Source organism: Psittacula echo (assembly GCF_963264785.1).
Source record: "Psittacula echo genome assembly, chromosome: 1".
Taxonomy (NCBI): Eukaryota; Metazoa; Chordata; class Aves; order Psittaciformes; family Psittacidae; genus Psittacula; species Psittacula echo.
Window position 1 is genome coordinate 78933822 of NC_137735.1, and position 20703 is coordinate 78954524.

At 37.3% G+C, this 20703-nt stretch overlaps 1 protein-coding gene across 1 annotated transcript; it reads right to left on the reverse strand.

Annotated features, from left to right (window-relative positions):
- Positions 1-643: 643 nt before the first annotated feature.
- On the reverse strand, positions 644-20511 carry BBS7 (Bardet-Biedl syndrome 7; the record flags this gene model as incomplete). Its single annotated transcript, XM_080638669.1, has 19 exons — positions 644-787; positions 1759-1882; positions 3473-3576; positions 3684-3793; positions 4873-5037; positions 6068-6207; positions 8350-8415; positions 9474-9548; positions 11051-11243; positions 11801-11903; positions 13328-13412; positions 13946-14076; positions 15448-15564; positions 16465-16537; positions 17246-17432; positions 18036-18211; positions 19044-19106; positions 20072-20137; positions 20476-20511. 19 exons carry the CDS (start codon positions 20509-20511, stop codon positions 651-653), a joined length of 2151 nt encoding a protein of 716 aa, XP_080494795.1. The 3' UTR covers positions 644-650.
- Between the last annotated feature and the right edge of the window lie 192 nt (positions 20512-20703).

Below are 20703 nucleotides of genomic sequence, written 5' to 3' on the forward strand. Positions count from 1 at the left end.
AGCGGTGGCGCCGCTGTGTCCGGGGTGACTGGTGAGCAGCGCTCGGTGCGCACAGGCGGCTCAGCGCTCCCAACCCTAAGGACACAGAGCGACAAGCAAGACGGTGGTTTGAAATTAAGAACAAAGACACGGGAGAAGCACGGAGAAAGTTTAATGCCAGCCACGCTCCAACCAGGAGTGAACGTGCAGCTCCAAGAGCAGCTGCCTTGACCCTAAAATAGAGAGTTTCCTCCTTCTTCATGCACCTCAGTGACATCAGCTGTGACGAGACGGATACCCGCAGCAGGCAAATACCATAGCTAGGTACAGGTTAATACAGATTTCTTCTACCTCTAGTTAGGTCTGTGAAAAACAGTTTCTCCAGACGTTCTTACAGGTGGAAAACGTTTTTGCAAGAAGGAAATGTGGTATTTATACCTGATTCTAGGTTTCCTTTAGCTCTGAAGCACATTGTGGGCATAGAAACTCTGCGTGCACTTAACAGCTGATATAAACTAAAGGTGACTACTGCATTCAGTATGATAATAAATACAAATAAAGCTGAAGTACAACATAGTGTTTTTCTTAAAAAGTGCTTTTGGACTGAATACTGAACTGCCTTGAGTAAAATTAAAAAAAAGAAAAAAGAAAATTACTCAGCTTTTCCCTTATCAGGCTGCAGCGTCAAAGAAAGCAATTAGTCCGTCTTGGTCACAGCCATCCAGAGTTTCCAGGAGAAGAGGAACTTTGCTTTTCACATTGGTGCCTTTAAATTTAAATTTATCTATGAAGAGATCCGTGATCATACCTGCGAATATAATATTCCAGGAGTATTATTTGCCTTGTTTTCTCTACCTGAGGTATCTCTAAGTCACTATTATGTACCAACTATTCTAATTTAATCTGGGTTTAGAGACAAGACTCTTTTTAAACCTCATGTTTTAAACCATGATTTACTTATAAATAGACCCAAAACAGTTATAACACCACAGATTCTGGCTTCATTCCAAAGCACGTATTTCTGATTTAGAATTACCCACATCTGAAACATAAAAGAGTGAGGAACTATCATAGGATGGGTAAAGGGGACTCTGCTTATGCTGTATATACTTAGGCTTATTACACCTGGCATCTGGCAGAGATTCTCTGAGCTGAGAGGTGTCTGGGGAACATCAGAGAAGGTTACAGAATTTCCTTCACTAACTTGGATCATTTTCCACAAGTGTCCCTTCCCACCCCGTGTTTAATTTTCTGTTTCTATGATGTTTTGCAAAACTTAACCAGTCATTTAGTTCATACACATTCTTAAATGCCATTGTGAATTTGAATATGATCCTTAATCATGTCCATAAAGACATGGAACATAAGACACATGACAAGAATAAAATAAGCTGTCTGTTAAGAAAAGCCACTTGCAAATAATCCTGGTATATTCATTCTCAGTAATACACTTGCGATGCCCAAAAATTCTTGGGCAAACAATTCTTGAGTACCGTTAGAGAGTTACTCAAATTTTGTAGTAGCATACAAGCTATTTCCAGTATGTGCTAGGCTTTTTTACTGCCTTACCTTTAACTTCAGATTTTTATGATCAAAACCAGGATGTAAATATGCAGTCTTGCCTGTACGACCAGACAGTCCTGAACCTAACCAAGTGTACACCCTTATCAAATTATTTCAACTCTACTAATTCTTACTTCGTAACAATTGCAGTCACATCGAGTGTGCTCTCTGGACATTAAGTTACATTTAAATAAAAAGTCGAATTGATCAACAAACCATAAAGTCTCTCAAGATGTGCAGGTTGTCTCTTGTATTCCTCAAGCAGCTCATCTGCCTCTTCCAAAATGCTGCGGTATTTTGGTAGCAGGAAGTCCACATTTCCCTCATGAACTTGTAATTCCTCAAAGACATTATAAATCATTAAGAATTAACAGTATTTAATTATCATAAGAGCAAAAAAGTATGAAGACAGGAGTCTGACAGGAGGAACTACTTCAGTGACAAAGACAATCGCCTTCCAAACTGGCAGGAGTTACTTTCGAAGTGCTTAATTTTCTAGTCTTCCAATGAAATGCCAGGCATCACCCGTCACTTCCTAGACTGGATTCTCAAAATCCTGTATATTACAGCCTCCAGCTACAAGTACTGCTAGAACAGGATCGCACCACCTCCCAGCACCTACAGGATCAAGCCTAGTGGAGGCTGAAAGCCTTCATCATGTCTTCATTTCTAGGGTAAGTAAATGCCGAAAAAGTGTAGCACATGCTAAAGTCTGAGAGTAAAAGTAAACTCTGAAAGCACCACTCAAATTGTGACAGCAAAAAGTTTTAATTCTAAAATGCCCCAGTCTACCATCAGACCAATCTAAGATGATCAATAGTACAGATCTTTTTATTCTCCACAGAAAGACTGTTCTTTTGCAGACAAAAGGTAATTATGCTGTGCATCACGAGTCTGCTAGGATAATAGTTTTCATCAATCATCAGATTATTGTACTGCCTATCAATAAGATATTATCCAAAAAAAAAAAAAAAAAAAAAAAAAAAGAGCAACAAGACTAAAAAAAAAAAAAACAACAAAAAAAAAAACCAACCCAAGACAGAGTTATCAAAGAAGATCTGCTCAGAGAAAAAAAAGCTTAAAACAAGCAAGATGTGCATCATCATTATTACTGCACAAACATAACGTGCATTGAGAATAAATTCTCCATTATTCTCTACCCCCTGGTTTGTCACATCAAACCCGAGTGAAGTAAAATACTCTTAGTGATAATAAAGGTACACACTATTCTCACTGGTAGTCAGTTTTTCTACTAACTGAAGAGTTCTGGCAACTAGTATTTGATTCCCCCGAAGGACCAGAGAGAATTGGTTGCCTGTTTTCATCTCTGCTCTCCCTCAAAAACCACAAAAAAAATACCAAAAGAGATGATAGCAAGTCTTTGACAGTAAAATCCTGGTTGTTGGATTTCCGGTTGTTGGAAAAAGTCCAAGAGACAAGTTGCCTAACTGGTACCTTCCAAAGACAAACCGCTGAGGAGGAGGTATTAAGCAAAGATTTAAAAGCAGATAATTCAGAAATTAGGACACACTGGGATAAAGTTCCAAAGCGAGAGAGCCACATCTGGCCTGGATATTCATTCCCAGATCTACAAATACCTTCAAAGGTTAGTGGAAAGAGACAAAGAAGGAACTGGAAAATAACAGCAGGCAAAAGGAGAATGTTAGGTGATAAAGCTGTCTGCCTTCTAGTGTCCAGTTTAAGCATCCTCAACATCAGTCAATAAACCTACACGTTATTCACTATTTGCATAGTATAAATGGGAATTTTCCTTGAAGAAGTCTGTCTCCTAGATAATTAAAATACATATCCTGGGAACAGAAACTGAATGGAAACCAGAATGACACACATCTGACTTGAGCTGTACAGCTTGGTATCTGATAACATAATTCCCCCTAAAAAATCCTTCTGTAGGAGTTCAGATACTTACTCTCAAAGCATCTATCAAGTGAACCTTCTTGGCCAACAGTTGCTGATACTCTAATTTTGGGTGGATAAGCTTTAATGTGTGCCTCACAGATTCTTCATTTATGTCTGGCAGGGAGTGAAAAAAACCCAACAAGCAAATAAATATCAAATATTCCATTTATAAGAATATAAAATTGAAGTCAAGGACAACAAAATAGGAAAGGAAGTTTTACCATATGATATGTTGAGATTAATCTTCCTTTTCGTAGCCTCCTTGGAAAGCACATCTTTTAGGATGGATATTGTAGAAATGTTGTCAGACTTAAAACATCCCTCACCTTTTCTATAAAGGAAGAAAAAAATTAAATGAACAAACAAACACACATGGGTGCAGTAGATTTGTCCCTGTGTTAAAACAGGAGGCCTGTAAATCAATGTCCCTATCAAAGAAAGCAACCTCTATAAAGGTTGTCATGATTCTCCATGTATCATGCAGCTGTATACACATCTATGCTATTTTATCCTTCCCAGAGTAATCTTCACAGAGAACATTTTGTTCCAGTAAATAAAACGAAGAAGTATACACAGATCTCAGGTATACACAAAGCAGTTATCTTTATTGTATGGCACTAAGGTTGCACAAGTAAGATTTCTGACTGTATTCCTCCTAAGTTTTATCGTTGCAATAACTTGAAGCCAAACAGGAAAGCTTCAGTACCAGAAGGGTATTAAAACTTCCTCTTCTCCCCAACGAAACACCACCCAGCAGCTTTTTACATTATGAGTAGGCAATATGTATGGTAGGTAGGGAGCAGGCTGGAATCTAAATAATTGCAATGGATGTTGTAATTACAGTTACATTTTCAGGTGGATGTATATAATTTGCTGAAGGAAGATATAACTAAGTTGAGAACAGAGTATTAATCTTAAACATAGAAATAATATTTGCCTAATAAAAGCTTCAGAAAAAAAGATTTTAGCTTAATGCTTATCACATTTTTGTTTGCGTGAGTATTAAATGCCTTTTATTTCTGGTACTCAATACAAAAAAAAAAAAAAAGGATGTTAGAAAACAATAGGCATTACACAATCATTTCAGCACTATGTTAGCTCTATTCTTTAAATTCTAAAAGCAAGCCAACATCTTCACAATATATCAAGCCTTTCTTCCCTGACAATTTTGGTTTTTTTGGACAAACTTAGAGAAAAACCCTATTTGAGATACAGAGTGCATCATTACTGGATAATGCACACCCTGGTAATATTTGGTGAGCCTTTCTAAGAAAGATTCCTATTCTCTTTAGTAGGATGGGGTTGACGGTAGATTGGTATGTGCGTGAAATGGTACTTGCAGACTGGTCAAGAATGAAAAAGACAAACCCCACAGCATAGTCACATTGCACTTTATTAATTGTATTTTACCTGTAAGTGCTTTCAAGCTGCGTACCCAGGAAGGTGTTCTGAAAATAAAAGGTGATGCTCTCTCCAGCGGGAGTCTTTTCAGGCACCTCAGGCAAGCAAAACACAACCCATGAGTGAATTTCAGCAAAACTGAACTGGCCTTTGAGCGTCAGTGTATTCATGGGTCTGTGACATTATGAAATTAACAACAAAAAACAAAGCAGTTAATGAAGGAGGGGCACTGTCAGTGCACTAGTTACTCATACGAAAAAAGGTTAGTTCCACATGGTGGTTTATTTTTAATCTACACCCTGGGAAAAGTCAGGTAACTTACTAAGTAGTTACATCTTGTAGATTACAGCTACTTTTATGTATTTCAAGACTAAAATCTACAAGTACATTCAAATTTGGTCTCCTAGCAGGCATGTCAGAACTGGCCAAGACACTAGTTGGAAGTTTCTGACGTATCTCATTTCAAGTTGTTAAACCTGAAACTTATGACAAAGGTAAGTATCTGACAATACAGCATATATGACTAACAGCCTCAACAATCTCCCATGGCAAAAACCACAGACACATCATTTATATCAAGAACGAGGCATAATGGAGCTCATTTGTGCACTGAAGCATTTACACATAAAAGCATTTTATATCATTCTTTCAATCTTTATGTTCTGTTCTGAAGCAAGCAACACTTTGGTGGCAATACAAGATGTTAACTGAAGGTGGGGGAAAAAAATCAAGAAGACATTGCATAAAATACTAGAATCCTAACAGAGAGATAAAGAAAAAAAAAATCTTGGCTCAGTTTTGGAGCCAAATTAGCTATGGGAAAGAACTGTGTTAAAAGGGTGGAGGGGAGAATAAGGCTGAAACTGAAAAGACTATGATTAGTAACATTGAAGTTTCCTCTCTACCACACCCTTAGCTCTACTAACACGAGGCTGCACTATAACCCAGGTCAGTAGAATGAAAAACAAAACAAAAAGCCAACCAAAACCCCTCCCACCAAACCCTGTAAACAAGGGTAAAAGTTGGCAAGGAACCCATTAAACCCACATTTTCTGTCAGAAAACCCACAAAATGGAACTACAGGCTCAAAACTGTAAGTTAGAGGTTAGAAATGATGCACTCAAGTTTATAAAGTAAACATTGTTTCAATTGGATCCTGTCAGATTTTCAAGAGAAAGCGGCATTGATTTTTCTTTGCAAATACCTGTCATGGCCAATAGAATGAGTTCTCTGATGAAGCGAAAGTGGTTTAATTTGATATTGATGAACTTGGCAAGTTTTTGGTTGAATTTTTGGAGTTATATATGCTTGAAGTGTCCCATACTGACCTTCAATTGACCGAACCTGCAGAAATAAAAGCAGAACCCACCAGAAGGAACAAAAGGGAAATTATTAATTTACCATGATTTGGATAATCAGTGGATGTTCAAAATGTGTTCAAAAAATACTGTTGTATTTCAGGAATATTTATAGTACTCTATTTACTTGATAGTGCCACTATAAATAAAGCAGGTCAAGAATGCTTTAAAACCATAAGAAGTAGCATCCAGTGAAGTGCTGCTATATTAGATATATGAATTATTAAGAAAAGAAAACCCTCTAAATTACTTCTTGATCAGTTAAATTAAAAAGTCAGTTGACTTGCTTCCAATTCCGCAGTGGCACCATTTTTTTAATATTTTTTTAGTTAATTTTTAAGTTAATTTTGTAGCAGCTGGCAGCAAAGAATACATCAACAAATTCAAGAGAGTAAAGTGAATTTCAAAATATGAGTTCATCTCTTCATAACAATCAAAAGTTCTTCCTGAGCTATTTTTGGAAAAGTTAGAGGCCAAGTTTAAGTTTGAGTCTTGGAATACCCAACAAGCAGGGTGTACAAACACATTCAAGACACAGGACACACTCTCCATGCCTTGCAGAACGTACCAATGCATCAGTCACTTCTCAGCTACACATACTGCACTAAGAAGTCTGCCCCTCGAGCAGAACTGACTGAAACAGGAGTGTCCCACCTGTAGCATCAACACCACTGTAAAAGTAGGGCAGAAGAGCTACTGAAAGAGCTTTATACAAACAAGAGAGTAGACTGGAGTTCAAGTAAAGGTTTGCTTTATAATCTTGATCATATCCCCTATTTTACAGGGTCCTGGAACTCAAAAAGCAGCGTTTGGCAAAAGACATCTGCTTCAATGTTTTGAATACAAATAAGTTAGTGAAGAGTTCTTTTTGGAAATAAAAGCACCAAGACTTAAAAGTTGTATTATCTTGCATTTGCATAGGCGAAATACAAAAAGAGAATGAACTTCACATGACAAGTGAAAATAAGTGAAGATCCTGAATGCATTGCAGTGAGGTGGCAGTAGAACCTGTAGAGATCAAATCCATCACATCAGGATCCAAATCCACAGGGTCTGATGACACTCTGCACTATGATGACACACAACAGCAAGCTTATAAATGTTTTTAGTGGGAGAGTAAAAAAACCCCTCTTTTTACATATCATGAATGCATTTGATTAATTTTTCCTGTGTTATTTACTCTTTACCTAGTATTTTCAATATTAAAGGGGGCCAGGGTCATATTCCTAAATTAAAATAGGAGAACTGAGACACAGGAAGATCAAGTGACCTGCTCAGAACCAATAAACACACAAACAGTATTTCTTAAGAAAGGGACCTGGAAAATAAGACTCTTAATTCTGTACACTAGGTCCATTAATGCAACCTCACCAACAAACAGATAACCACCCCCAACTTCCCCACCCTTGATGCAATTCCTGAAGGCTTAAATTTCTAATGATAATATTTTGACTGAGAGTTTTACATAAGTAAACACAGATTAGAAGGCTGCAGTGTTAGGCAACTAAATAAAGAGAAAACCCAGAGCCTGTGCTGTGTGCATGTTGAGGATTTTCCTAATTGTGGTTTCCTTCATTATTTCTCCTCGTGGTAGTCACAAAACATGTGAATTTGGTGATTCTTTAAAAATAAAATGCCCCCAAAACACCCACATGCCTTTAGTATAGTAAGCATGGAACGACCGAATTCACTTTCTCTCCAAAATAAATATCCAGTCTATATTCCCTTGTTACTTCCCAGTGTAACTTCCTTCTAATGCTTCTGAGGACAAACAGTGCCAGACTTTCTTTCCCATGCCTCTCTCCATTTAACTTGATTCTGGCAATGGTGTGTGGAATTATTTTCATAATCTGTGATTTCCCCATTCCTTTCATCATGGGGACATTCAGGAAGGACCCCAGGTTCCCCTCTGAAGTAACACATTTTTAGAAGCTTTTAGAAACCGTACAGACAAATATAAAGGAAACAAGCCCCAGACTAGAAGGTGCTCAGGAAACAGCCAGCACTAGAAACTGGACTGATCATTTGCCGCAGCTAAGCAGTCAGTCCAGGTGGAGATCCCTCCATTCCAAAGCAGACATCTACACAACCATTAATTTATTGTGAAAAATATTTTGCAGCATTTTACCTTAAGTTCAAGCCTCATAGTATTTGCTTGGCATCGGTAAGTTGCAAGAAGAAAGTTGCTATTTGGCTGTAAACAACAGAAAAACAGAAAAATAAAACAAAACAGTCCGTGGATTCACAAAAGTTCTACTGGTCTGTTTTAACTGGTCTGTTTTACATGTACAGTAAAGTTTTTGGCATTTATGTATGGCTATTTTACAAAAGTTAAATACAAAAAAGTAATCTTTGGTTCTCTTGATTATTCCCATTAATTTTAATTACAGTAGAATTAAAAAAAAAAATCTTTGTATAAAGAGAAATCAACTGAAGCCTCTTAATACTACCATTAAAATTACATAGATATCTACTTTTCATCTGAAGAATGCATGTCGGCCTTCCCCACTCATCTGCAATATTAGTCCAACATCCACAAGCTAAAGTAAGATGGATAAGAAAACACACCCATAAAAGCTAAATTAATCATCATAAATGACAAGAAACTTAAACTAAAAGTTGATTTCTGAAAGTTTCAGGGTAGACCAATGATGTGCAAATTAAGTTCTTAAGACTAGAACACTCAGAGGACTGTTAAAAGGAAGAAGACTTCACAGAAGATTTTCATAATGGTAAGGCAGTTTCTGCATCTTCTCCCTGGCCTTAAACATCATTAGTAATTCTGTAAGTTTATTACATAAAAAGCGAACTTAAACATATGACTCCCTATGCAGCGGAATTTTCACATTCTCAAGTGATTTTTAAGAGACGAACTAAGTAAGAAATATAATGTTCTTCACCTAAATTACTTTGAGGTAAATAGATGTGATAGTGGCAAATCCAGAGAAGAGACCAAAACTGAATGTGTCTTTCATATTCCTGATCAGACAGGAAAAAAACCCAAGAGAGCAGTTGCTCCTCTCCTGGATCCTTTTGCAGACATTAGCTTTGCCTTACGTCAGGAATTGCCATTAATTCCTCATTCTGCAGTATCTCTAATGAAGCCGAACTCTCCAAAATTACCAAATAGGAAGTTTAACTCCATGTATTTAAAATGACAAATATATAAATCCAAATCCAATTTTTACTATACATTATTAAGAGCTTTCATCATGCAATCTCTATAAATATCATCTCTTTTGTTTCACTTACCTCAGAATCACAGCTGCTAAAACTAACAACAGCAGAATTTTTATCCACATCCAGCAAGTCTACTGGAACATCACTCTGCAGAACATATGAGGAAGGAAAAATAAGGAGCTTAAGTTCCTGAATAGCTTCTAATGCATTTATCTTCCAACTGTCATCAATTGTTTTAATAAGGGAGAGGAAATGATTGCTTCATCCATGAGGTAAAAGCCTAATAGATACACAGTTCACTACTTAATCCCGGAGTAAAATGATGATCTTTCTCTTACTCTCTTACAGAGTCCCGAACTCTTGTGTGGCTGGCTTACAACAACTTCAGTATAAAATGTGTAACTATCTTTCAGACATGAAAATATACTTTATCCATATGCATGATGTATATTCATGATTGAAGTGTTTCCCTATTTCAATAGGGGGATTACAATACTCATTCAAGAAACCAAGGATCATAATACATAATGATTAAAGACCCTTTCACTTACAGTAACCCTTCTGACACAGACCATTTCTTATCTAGATGTGTTTTCACTGGAATTAAAATTAAATCTAATACTGTTTTAAAAATGAGATTAAAAGGTATTAGGATGATTCATTGCTTGGTTTGGTAATGCTTTATAACTTCACAGAAGTACCAGGAAATGCTGATAAATATGTAACATACTTCCTAAAAAAAAAATTAAAAAAACTCAGTTCTATTGTTTTTTCACAGCAGAGGAATATCAGATACTGGTTTATATTTTGTTAAATAAAAGGCCGTAAGTTCTAAATTCTACATTAAATTCAGGGAAAGACTAAACAATTTCATTATTCCTCACTTGGCTATGGAAACAGCAGATACTATAGAGCTGCAAATTAGCTGTAGCTGAGCATTGCTCTAATAACACCCTTAATAAAAATAGATTTTTATTAAGAAGTGAAAAATAAAATCTTACAGTAGTTCTCTCCCATTTGTTATGGCAAATTCCTCCTTGTCAAATTTTTCTCCCAATGCAGAGAAGGTAATTCAATTTGCCAGAGAAGGTAATTCAGTACCATTACTCCTTCTGACTACCAAAGATACCATTAATTTCAGCTGATGAAGTAAGAGAAATTATTAATTAAGGCTGCTCTACTTGGCAGGAGTATTTATCATCAACTGCACACAAATCAGATGCTGTTCCACACTGAAAGTGCACAGGTGGCCCATACCATTCTGAAATTAATTTTCCACGACAGAGGGTACTTAACTGAGGAGTGAGAATCTGTACCTCATTAAGATTTAGCGAGTTAATTGCTGTTTAAATAAGGAGGGACATGCAAAACAACATATTACACAGAAACCTGCTAGTACAGCAGCCATTTTAGTCTACTTTGGTAGTGCAACCTTGCTATGTTCAAGAAAATTTAAATTGTGTTTGTTCCGTAACAAGCATTTACAACAGGTACTTCACCACTGCAAGGCTATACATTTAATTTCCCTCTTATAACAATTCACACATTTAAAAATCCATGTACTTCCAATACTGTAACTTGGATTTTTGAACTAGGAAGTCTCCAAATATTTTATTCACAAAAGCCAGCAAGAACAAAACCACACTCACCTGCACCAGGACGTTATCTATAGCTGTCTGCACCTCCAAGATAAGGCTGTAACTAGCATCATCCTTATTCAATGTAAACTTATCATTCACATTAAATGCAGGTACTGATGAAACAGCAGTACTGGATTGAGAAGACTGCTGATACTTTTCACGTTCCTGAAGTACATTCATCTGCAAGTGTTGCAGTTCATTCCTAGAAAAGTCAAACCATATATAATGTCTAAAAAAAGCAGCTAGAAAAGCTATCCTAGAAATTAAGTAGATTAAGCTTGCAAGGCAGTCATGTTTATCTTCTGTCCACAATTTTCCAAGCAGTGACTGGTACTCTTCTTCCACATATATAACAAAGTATAAACAATATCACATGAAAATGTAGTTTCTACTGTACCTTGCCAAAAGGGTTTTCTACAAGTCACAGGAAAGGACAACTTTTTACTTCAAAAGTACAACACATTGTGAGTGACATGCTAGTGCCTGCTTTCCTCCCATCATTTAGAAGCTATAAGCAGCATAGAGAAGGGAATCTTATCTTGCTGACACTGAAGGAAAAGGCATTAAGACATCAGCAGATGAAGGCAAGATAGAAAGAGACTGAAATGAAGCTGATATTCATTTCTGCTTTAAAAAGGTTTGCTTCTACTTCTAGATACATGAATGAAACAGAAAATCCAGTCAGATAGGAAGTAAAGATGACATTTCAGCTTTTAACATTTCAATTCTTCCATTTAATTTTCTTTCTAGTGCAATTACCTTAAGGATGAAATCTTGCTCTGCATTTCTTGACTTAATTTTAGTTCTTCACCTGATCCACCTTCTCTATGGACAGGTTCTGTAGTCAGTCCTGTCAGCCAGCCTAAACCAATATATGAAGTTTATATTCCTTATAAGCTATAAAGAAAAGTCTACATTCAGCTTTTGTGTGTGGAGTGATGTTTGTTCCAGATACTGGGTAGAGAGACCAGAGTCTTGAACTTAACCCTTTCTTTGGAGGATTAATCTAGACACTGAGCATGGTTTTTTATGGATTTTATTCTTAACTTTCAGATTGAAAAAATATTACTTATTCTTTTTCATTAAGTACTTTGAGCAGCAAATCCCTCTGCAGCAGTTTTTAACTGAGTGCTTACATTTTTTCCCATCTCTATTTTATCTGCTAAAGTTATCTGCAGTACTACAGCTGAAAACAAAACAAACCAAAAAGCTGTGCAACGTGTTTATAACAAAGTGTATGTTGCAACTGTGTGCTTTCAGGCTGAATGATGCCCCTTGAGAAAAACCACAAATCATCTTTTTGTTTACTTAATTACACCACAGAAGTCATTTACTGCCAGGCTTCACATGTCATTTTTACTGCTCTAAAGCACTACTTTTCCTACTCTGCCAGACTCAGTCTACTGCACATCCTACCAGAGATTACACCTTTGAAAACCCACAGGTGAACCTGAGCTTTCGTTTTTTATTTTCTTCTAGGATTCATGGATCTTTATAGCATTCCCAACAAAAGAAGCCACAAAAGACTTTGACCACAGTATGGTTGCAGCCTATCATACCAAAACAATCATATGATGTGAGGTATAAGAGCCTTTTAATCACACTATTTAAAAGCGGTACTTGAACACTGTTACTTCTCAATAACCCACTGAGAATTGTATCTTGCCACAATACATTATTTTGAATATGAGAAGTTTCAGTAGGCTGGATTTTCAGCACTGAAAATAACCAAAGAATTAGCAATATTTTATCTCCCAACAGTTAACATAGGCAGCATGTTTATCGTGGCCTCTGTAAGAATCAGGCCAATAGCTCAAATCCTACAGAGGGGCTGCTGAGACACCTCACAAGGGAGCTGAAAAGCATCTACTGAAAGCAAAATCAATCCTATTCAAAGCTCTATGAAGCTGAAGAGGAAGGAAATTACATAAAAGTTAGGAAAGCAACAACAACAAAACTTGCCTATGTCTCAGTATTTTGAATACAAAAAAATCATACATAATTCCTTCAGACATAACATGTTCATTATTTCACTACAGTTAAGCAGCAGTCAACACCAGAAAATAACCATCTGATGTGTTACATAGCAAAACACATAATTAATATCTTAAAATATATAAAAATAGTTTTAAATCAGAAGAGATCTTTTCAACAAAACACTATCGTGGCTCCAATCAGTACAAAAAATTTAAGGGAAGTGAGCTGTATTAACAACACAATCTGCTTAATTTTTATCACATCACTTACCCTATGTGACATTTATTAAGTAAATGATACAAAGCTTACCCGAGTATGTGCATACTAAAATTTCGTCGTATCCATCTTTTCCTACACAGCCACCCTGGATTGATGTAATGCTCTCTGGTAAAGCCTTCAAATAAATACATTCAAGCAGAGGGAAATATTACTGCACTCATTTTAAAAGTTTAGGGGGTTTTGTGGAGTTTTTAGGGTTGTGCTCCTCCTCCTACCTGCATCACAAAATACCTACAGAGATGCACAATATCTAGACCTACAAATGAGTAAGTGAGCTGATGACTGTCAGTTACATCGGGGTGTTTTAACAAATGCATTCCAAGTCTACTCTGCATAACAAAAGCACTAAAAAGCAGTTTAAAGCAAAACGTGCAGGATTACATTTTTCCAGCAGGAATTAGCAATCTGACTGAAGGCTGAAATAACCACTAGGATCAAATCTACTATTTTGATTTTTCCTCAAATCAAGACTATTTTATTATAATGCTTTGAAGTTCATATTGTCAGCGTTATATAGAGCTCATCAAATTAAATACAAGCCACACGTTTTAGTAGTAATGATCTTGTAAGTAAGTTCTGTAACACACGGCTGGGTTTTTTAAAATTCTTTTTTTTCAGCAAAGAAGAATATGATAAACACGGGCTTACATGATCATATTGAAGGACAAGATCATCTGCACTTTGAAAGTTATAGATTTCTAGCATTCCATCATCTCGTCCAACAAGTAATTCTTTAACTCCATCTCCCAGAATGTCAAAACTATCAATACATAAGATACCTAATGAAAAAGAAAAGAAAACCGTTTACTTTATCTTTATTTGTTTGTGACACAATAATACATAGGCTACATTAAATTGCATGGAAATAAGATTCTTGGTCAGCTGTTTTTATTAATGCTATTTTTGGATGAGTCCACTAGAGGGCTGAAGTCTCTCACCTGTGCCTGAGGTTTAAGCTTATACAGTGAGTTTTACAGCAACCAATTCTAAACCAAAACTACCCAACAGAGACCCCTTCCGCTGTTCAAATAGCTCACTTCTGAGGTTTAACTCTCCCTCGTCAAACATTTCCCCAGATGAACTATTTGTCTGTCCACACTACTGTAACTTTGTCAGTTGAAGAAGCAAGCATTCTTGATTTCTTATAATTGACTTAAAGCTATTGGTAAATGGACTGTTCTGGCTAAGGTGACAGAAAGAGGGTTCTGACTTGTGCCAGATCTGGACTAGGTACTGCTACTTAACATGTTAGTGGAAAAACCCACTACCAGCACATGCTGAAACAGCCTATGACAACTAATCTTGTTTGGATAAGAAAGAGAGAGAAGGTCTGGAAGAAAAAAAAGCAGCAGTGAGACAGTTTGTATAAGAATATGAAAACCAAGATGCAATGTAACTTTTATGACTCGTATGTATTTCATATTAAGAGTAAGGACATACTAGGAAGCATTTTAGGAAAATAATTTAGCACAAGCTTTTATGATATATTTAAATTTAAAAATATTATATCTATTTTATTCTTGGTCTTCTCCTTCACAAAGGTGTAGGGGCTAATATATACTGCAGAAGCAGCATACCAAGGCTAAAACAGGGAAAGTGTTGTACTATGCTTTGATCAGTTAAATCTTATTCTGGAGCTTTAATGAAAGCCTTATTCCGTCTTTAGACAAAACCCCCTTATAGTGGCTTCTTTTTTTTTTTTAATAGAAAAAGAAAAAAGAAAATAAACAAGTAAAGAAAGACTGCAGGAAAGATGCTAACCTTCCCTCCGAAGAGACTTTAAGACCACTGAACATCCAAAAAATCCACCAGATATATTTTCACTTAGAAATAGTCATGAAATGATAAAATCCTGAAGCAAACATACATGAATCAATGCTGCTTTACAAATGCCAGAGGAATGTAAAAATAAAAGTATGCAAAAGTGTTGGAAATAATATGAACAGAAAACCCAAAGGAAGAGAAACCAATCAGAATCATTTCTAAGAAAATCAGAATGAAAAGGAGAGCTTACTCATATTAATGGCACATACTGACATAATTACAATTTCCCTCAAAAGTATCTATGAATAAGATTTCCTGATTATTAGACTTGTAATAAAGCCTCACATATGCTGGAAAGCTAAAGAGTGAGAGACTGAGACACATACCTCCTCTCTTTTTGTCATTTCCAACTTCACACTTGGGTACAGGCTTGGTACCAGTAATCTGAGTAAGACCCAGTTTACCATCAGAAGTTCCATACACGATTTCTTCTCCAGAATCACCTGAACACATAAACTGAATTTACAATCAATAAAATCAAGTACACCAGTTTCAAAAATTTGGAAGTGTTGTTTAATTACACTCTATAGCCCAAAGGAAAAAGAAAATGCTAATGTTACTGTTGTATAACAGAACTGTCAGGCTTTAAAACCGAAAAACTAAATATATGCAAACTGCACCTGTTCTGACAATTTGTTCCTGCTATCACTCTTCTGTGTGTGAATGCCCCCCTGCACTGCAGTTATGCCTATAAACCCATTCATAATCCAATACTTCAAATTTCAGCTATTAAACTGCCTTTACAGAAGGGAAACAGAGATAAATTCAGAGCACACATCCAACAGTGAATGTTGTGCCAAGACTTCAGCACAAGTAAGAACTACTTTTCCAAGCTCTTAATGTCATTGCCACACAATTTAACTGAAACTAAATTAAGCACCAGATTAACACACTAAAGCGATTTCTATTAGGTTAGATTAGCAAAAGGGATAATCAAACTAGTTTAAGCTTGATCCTTCCAGTCTTAGTTTGTATGAACTCTACTCAATATTCTCATCCATCCATGGACAGGTGCAACTAGTGATTCTAGTTCTGGAAAACCACGTGCAAGAGAAACCCAAACCCTGAACTTTGACAAGGCCCCCAGGAGCCCAGTTTGTATTTACACAATGAGACTACCTCATATCTCGCTGCTCTTGTAAGAGGCTCTGAACATTATTTAGAACTAAAACAGTCATATATGTGTGTGTATATATTTATTTATGTGTAATAAACTCCATCCCTGGTCAGTTTTCTGCAGCATTTTTAACATTAAGGTAAAATGTAATTAACAAGGCAATAAAATCCTAAAAATACAGTAAAATCATATTATTTAGTTATGTGTATATTCAAAATCTTGTTACCCCCATTTCCATTCTTTAGAGCAAGAACAGTAGGTGGTCCAGGAACTTCTACTTCATACAGTAAATCAGATCCCTAAATACAAAAAGGGCTATCTTGAAGGAATTTTGTAAAAAACAAGCAAACAAACAAACAGAAACCTAACCAAAACATACCACATCACCAAAAAAAGCCCCCGCAAATAACCAAACAACCAAACCACAAAACAATAACCCAAAGCATAATGAAAAAATTATTATGGATAGTAGTAACTTATATGCTTCACTTGCACAAAATCCCCATACCAATGGGAGAACCATTTCTAAGCCAAAACAGGGTAAAGTTTATATGAATAAAAACCAGGACTCTTGAAATGTGTTATTGTTAAAAATAATCTGTGAATTTGGCAAATAGATTTGTTAAACCATTCGATATTACTCAGACCTGTCATAAAATTAACTTGTGAAAGTAAGAATTTCCAAACTGATAAAGACTTAGGTATTAAATTCCCTTATGTGAGCACTTTTAGTTTGAAGGGATCAATCTGTTATCTACCTCTTCCTATGAATTCCAAAGCCTATTTATAGTGGGTTTATTAATCCTTATTCTGCAAGTTTATAATAATGATTTTCCTTTAAAAAAAATAAATAAATGTACCAGCATTATAGACAGTAACACTGCCAAATAAGATACAATATGTTTACCCTTACAATGTTTAAACCATGCTGATATGTTGATTTCCTCAAGAATTAGTCCAATTCTATGGCATCAATACATAAAACATACAAAAGCAAGTATTTTAACCTGTAAAACTCTCAGGACTCTATCCTGACATGCAAGTACTGGCGTAATGCAATTCACTTTATGTACAGGAAGGCAGAGAACATCATTGATTTTATCTCCCGAGAGGTAGTAATGATGGTCTTTGCAGTCGCAGTAATGGTTATAGATGTAGCTTGCACAAAGAAAGAGATCTGCTCCTGAAATATGCCTGAGAAGAAGAAAAGACTTTCTGTAGCATTTTCCCAACATAGTTGCAGTGATAGTCTTTTAGCCCTTCTACTGCTGGCAAATTCAAGGCATCAGGGGCCCCACAAGCTGTTCCAGCTATTAAACAGTTTCGTATGAATGCTAAACCCACATGATTCCTATAGGTTTCTATTTTCTATTTTGTCTTTATGTAAAATCCTACAAATATCTTTATAGAAATTTAATTTTTATATTTTGATGGTGTTAATTCTTCCCAAGTTGGTTTATATATATGGCAGCATTTTACAACACAAACCAAAAAGAAAAATAAAAAATTTGTTCCTCATCTGCCAGAGGAAGGGTATGTGGATGTGATATAATAACTCAGCTGTGCTCACCTGCATCTGTACTGATGTGAATGCCTCCATACCCCTCCCAAGTCCCCTACTCTACCTAAGCTTCTCCATGATTTTCTAAGTTCCTTCCTACATGTCATGGCACAAGTAAAGCTGGACTGACACTTAGTGTTACTTACAAGCATACAATACAGTGAAAAATATCATTTAATAAAATTAGAAACTAACAGTCTGCTGTGGCTATGAAAAAAATTGCAAAATATACATACATAGCTTTGATACTTTCAGTAAGGTTAGTTTCAAATGAAAGAAACTGCTTCCCTCTTTTTGTGAAACCTCTCACTTCTGATCCTGTAGCCACAAAAATTTTTTCTTGTGGTGTATTAAGAGCCCCTCCCAATTCCAATCTTGCAATTTTTTGGCCTGGCAGTGTCTTGAACACTGGCTGTAAACAGAAAAATAGTTTTCATCATCACAACCTTGTATTTATGATAATCTTTTAACATAAAAGATAACAAATTTACTTTACAATTTTTGACAAAACTAAAATACTATGGATTATTTGTGGACAAAAGTAATCTGCACATTTCAGAATCGTAAAGCAATCAAGCATTTTATATGTCAGTAAGTACAAAATGCTGTAAAATATAATAAATTAAAACTTTATTATTTTCAGTGTTATCCATCCACAGGAAAAATTCGGCATTGCAGGTAGCTTGCAAGTTTTTTGTTTGGTTGGTTTTGGTTTGTTTTGTTGGTTTTGGTTTTTTTTTTTAAATAACAGTGACTCACTCCCTTCCTCTTATGTGCTGCATGCTTATTCCAGAAGACTACATAGATTTCTTTGTATTCCCTTAAGGGGGGGAAAATGATAAAATTTTATTAAGTTGGGCAAAAGTCTATTCTCATAAAAAGCAACCAGTTTGGCAAAATCCCCTAAGGTGAGTGACTTAGTGACTCACTGAGGGCTTTTGTCCAGTCACATTAACAGAGTACCCATACAGACTTAAGCCCAAGTGAGCTGCAGAACAAAAGGTGTTAAACTGACCTTCTTGGTGATGATACATGGTAATGTGTGACCCTACAACTATAGAGGACCATGTGCTTGTCCAGGCATGAAGTCAGCATGCCCTCATCATGGCTAGCTATCACTCCACAGCTCTACCTAGGCACCTTCCACAGGTATCTTATTGGCCATGTCAATAAAAACAGACTTTCAAAGTTTGCAAGGAAGAATATTTAAAAAATAAAACTTGGAACGGAACATTTCCACTTACCACAGCTTCCCCTTTTTTTATGCCAAAACATGTAATGACCCCATCCTGATCTCCAACAACCACCTTCAAAAGTATAACACATTATTATTTTTTACTACATGCATAGGTATTTTTAAATAATACTTTTCCTACGTTAATATTTTTCTGTATTTAAGTACTTTGCATTCTACAGTACTTATTTTACATAGCTCTATGAGAGTATACATTGGAAAGCTAGGTCAACCGTTACACGTAGGACACTAAAGCCTAAGAACAAAGGTTTAAGCAAAAGCATTTCCAATCCTTTTCCTGCTTCTAGTTGCAAACACCAGCAACCATCAGGTGGAATACTCCAGAAAAAGCGTATTTGGGAATAGCTGTATTTTCAAACTGAGAATGTATTATTAAAACCAAACATGCACTGTTATTTCTATTGAGTTTTCCTAATTAAGTTTCCTAAGCTTGAACTTACATTAAGGAAAAATTTAAAATAAATATTTCATCTGTATTAGGTGTTAGCAAAACAGAAATAGAGAAATATGCAAGAACTCCCTTGTGGCTTGAGCAATGCCTTAAGCTTTAAAAATTGCTTACTGGTGCTGAAAGTTTTTCAAGTCCAAATTCAGACTTTTTTGGGGTTGTTTTGTTTTGGGGTTTTGTTTGGTTTTTTTGTTGTCGTTGTTTTCTCCAAAATGTTCCAAAACCATCGGCTCCAGAGGTTTTTTTCCTATCACAGAATCATGGAATAGTTTGGGTTGGAGGGAACCTTAAAGATCATCCAGTTCCATCTCCTGCCACAGGCAGGGACACCTTCCACTAAATGAGGCTGCTTCAAGCCCCGTCCAAACCTGGCCTTGAACACTGCCAGGGATGAGGCAGTCGGAGCTCCTCTGGGCAACCTGCGCCAATGCCTCACCAGTCTCATAGAGAAGAGTTTTTCTCCTAATAGCTAATCTAGATCTACCTCCATGACATACTACCTAAAGAACCTCAACAGATGATTAAGAGTATTTTCGCGGTACATTCCACAGTGTCGCGACAGGCGCTACCTTCTGCGTGGCCTTTCGCCCCGACGCGGGAAGCAGCCTCATTGTCTTCTGCGCCGTCACTCCCACCTGTTGGCAGACACGCAGTCACTCGGACGCAGCGGGGCTGAGGAGCGATGCCGGTGTGGGCCCAGCTCCGCTAAGGCGGCTCCGGAGCCGCGCACCCTAGGGCCGAAGAGGGGCCTGCCCGGCCCCGAGACACCGGGCGAAGCTTCACGTCCGGGCCTCCCCACCAAAAGCACCGTGGCCCTCCCTTGGGCTTCTCACTGGCCCCACCACCCTATCGTGGGGCTGCCGGACGACTTCTACTCAGCCGCCGCCTCATCCCGTGGCCCAGGCCACCCGTGCTCGCCCAGCGCGCTCCCCAGGGTACCGGCACAGCGGTGCTGCCCGCGGCCCGGACGCACCTGCAGGTAGTCCACGCGGGCCAGGCTCAACTCCATAGCGTCGACGGGACGCAGCCCCGGAGCTCCCACAGCTCCCGTTACCGCAGCAACCGACCCGGCTGCCCGTTGGCTGGGCCTCGCGGCGAGGGGCGGGTCCGCAGCGCGGCCTGCGGCGCGATTGGCCGCGGGAGCGGGCGGGCCCGGGTCGGGTCGCGGCGCTGCGGAAGGAGTGGGCCCTCAGGGAGCGTC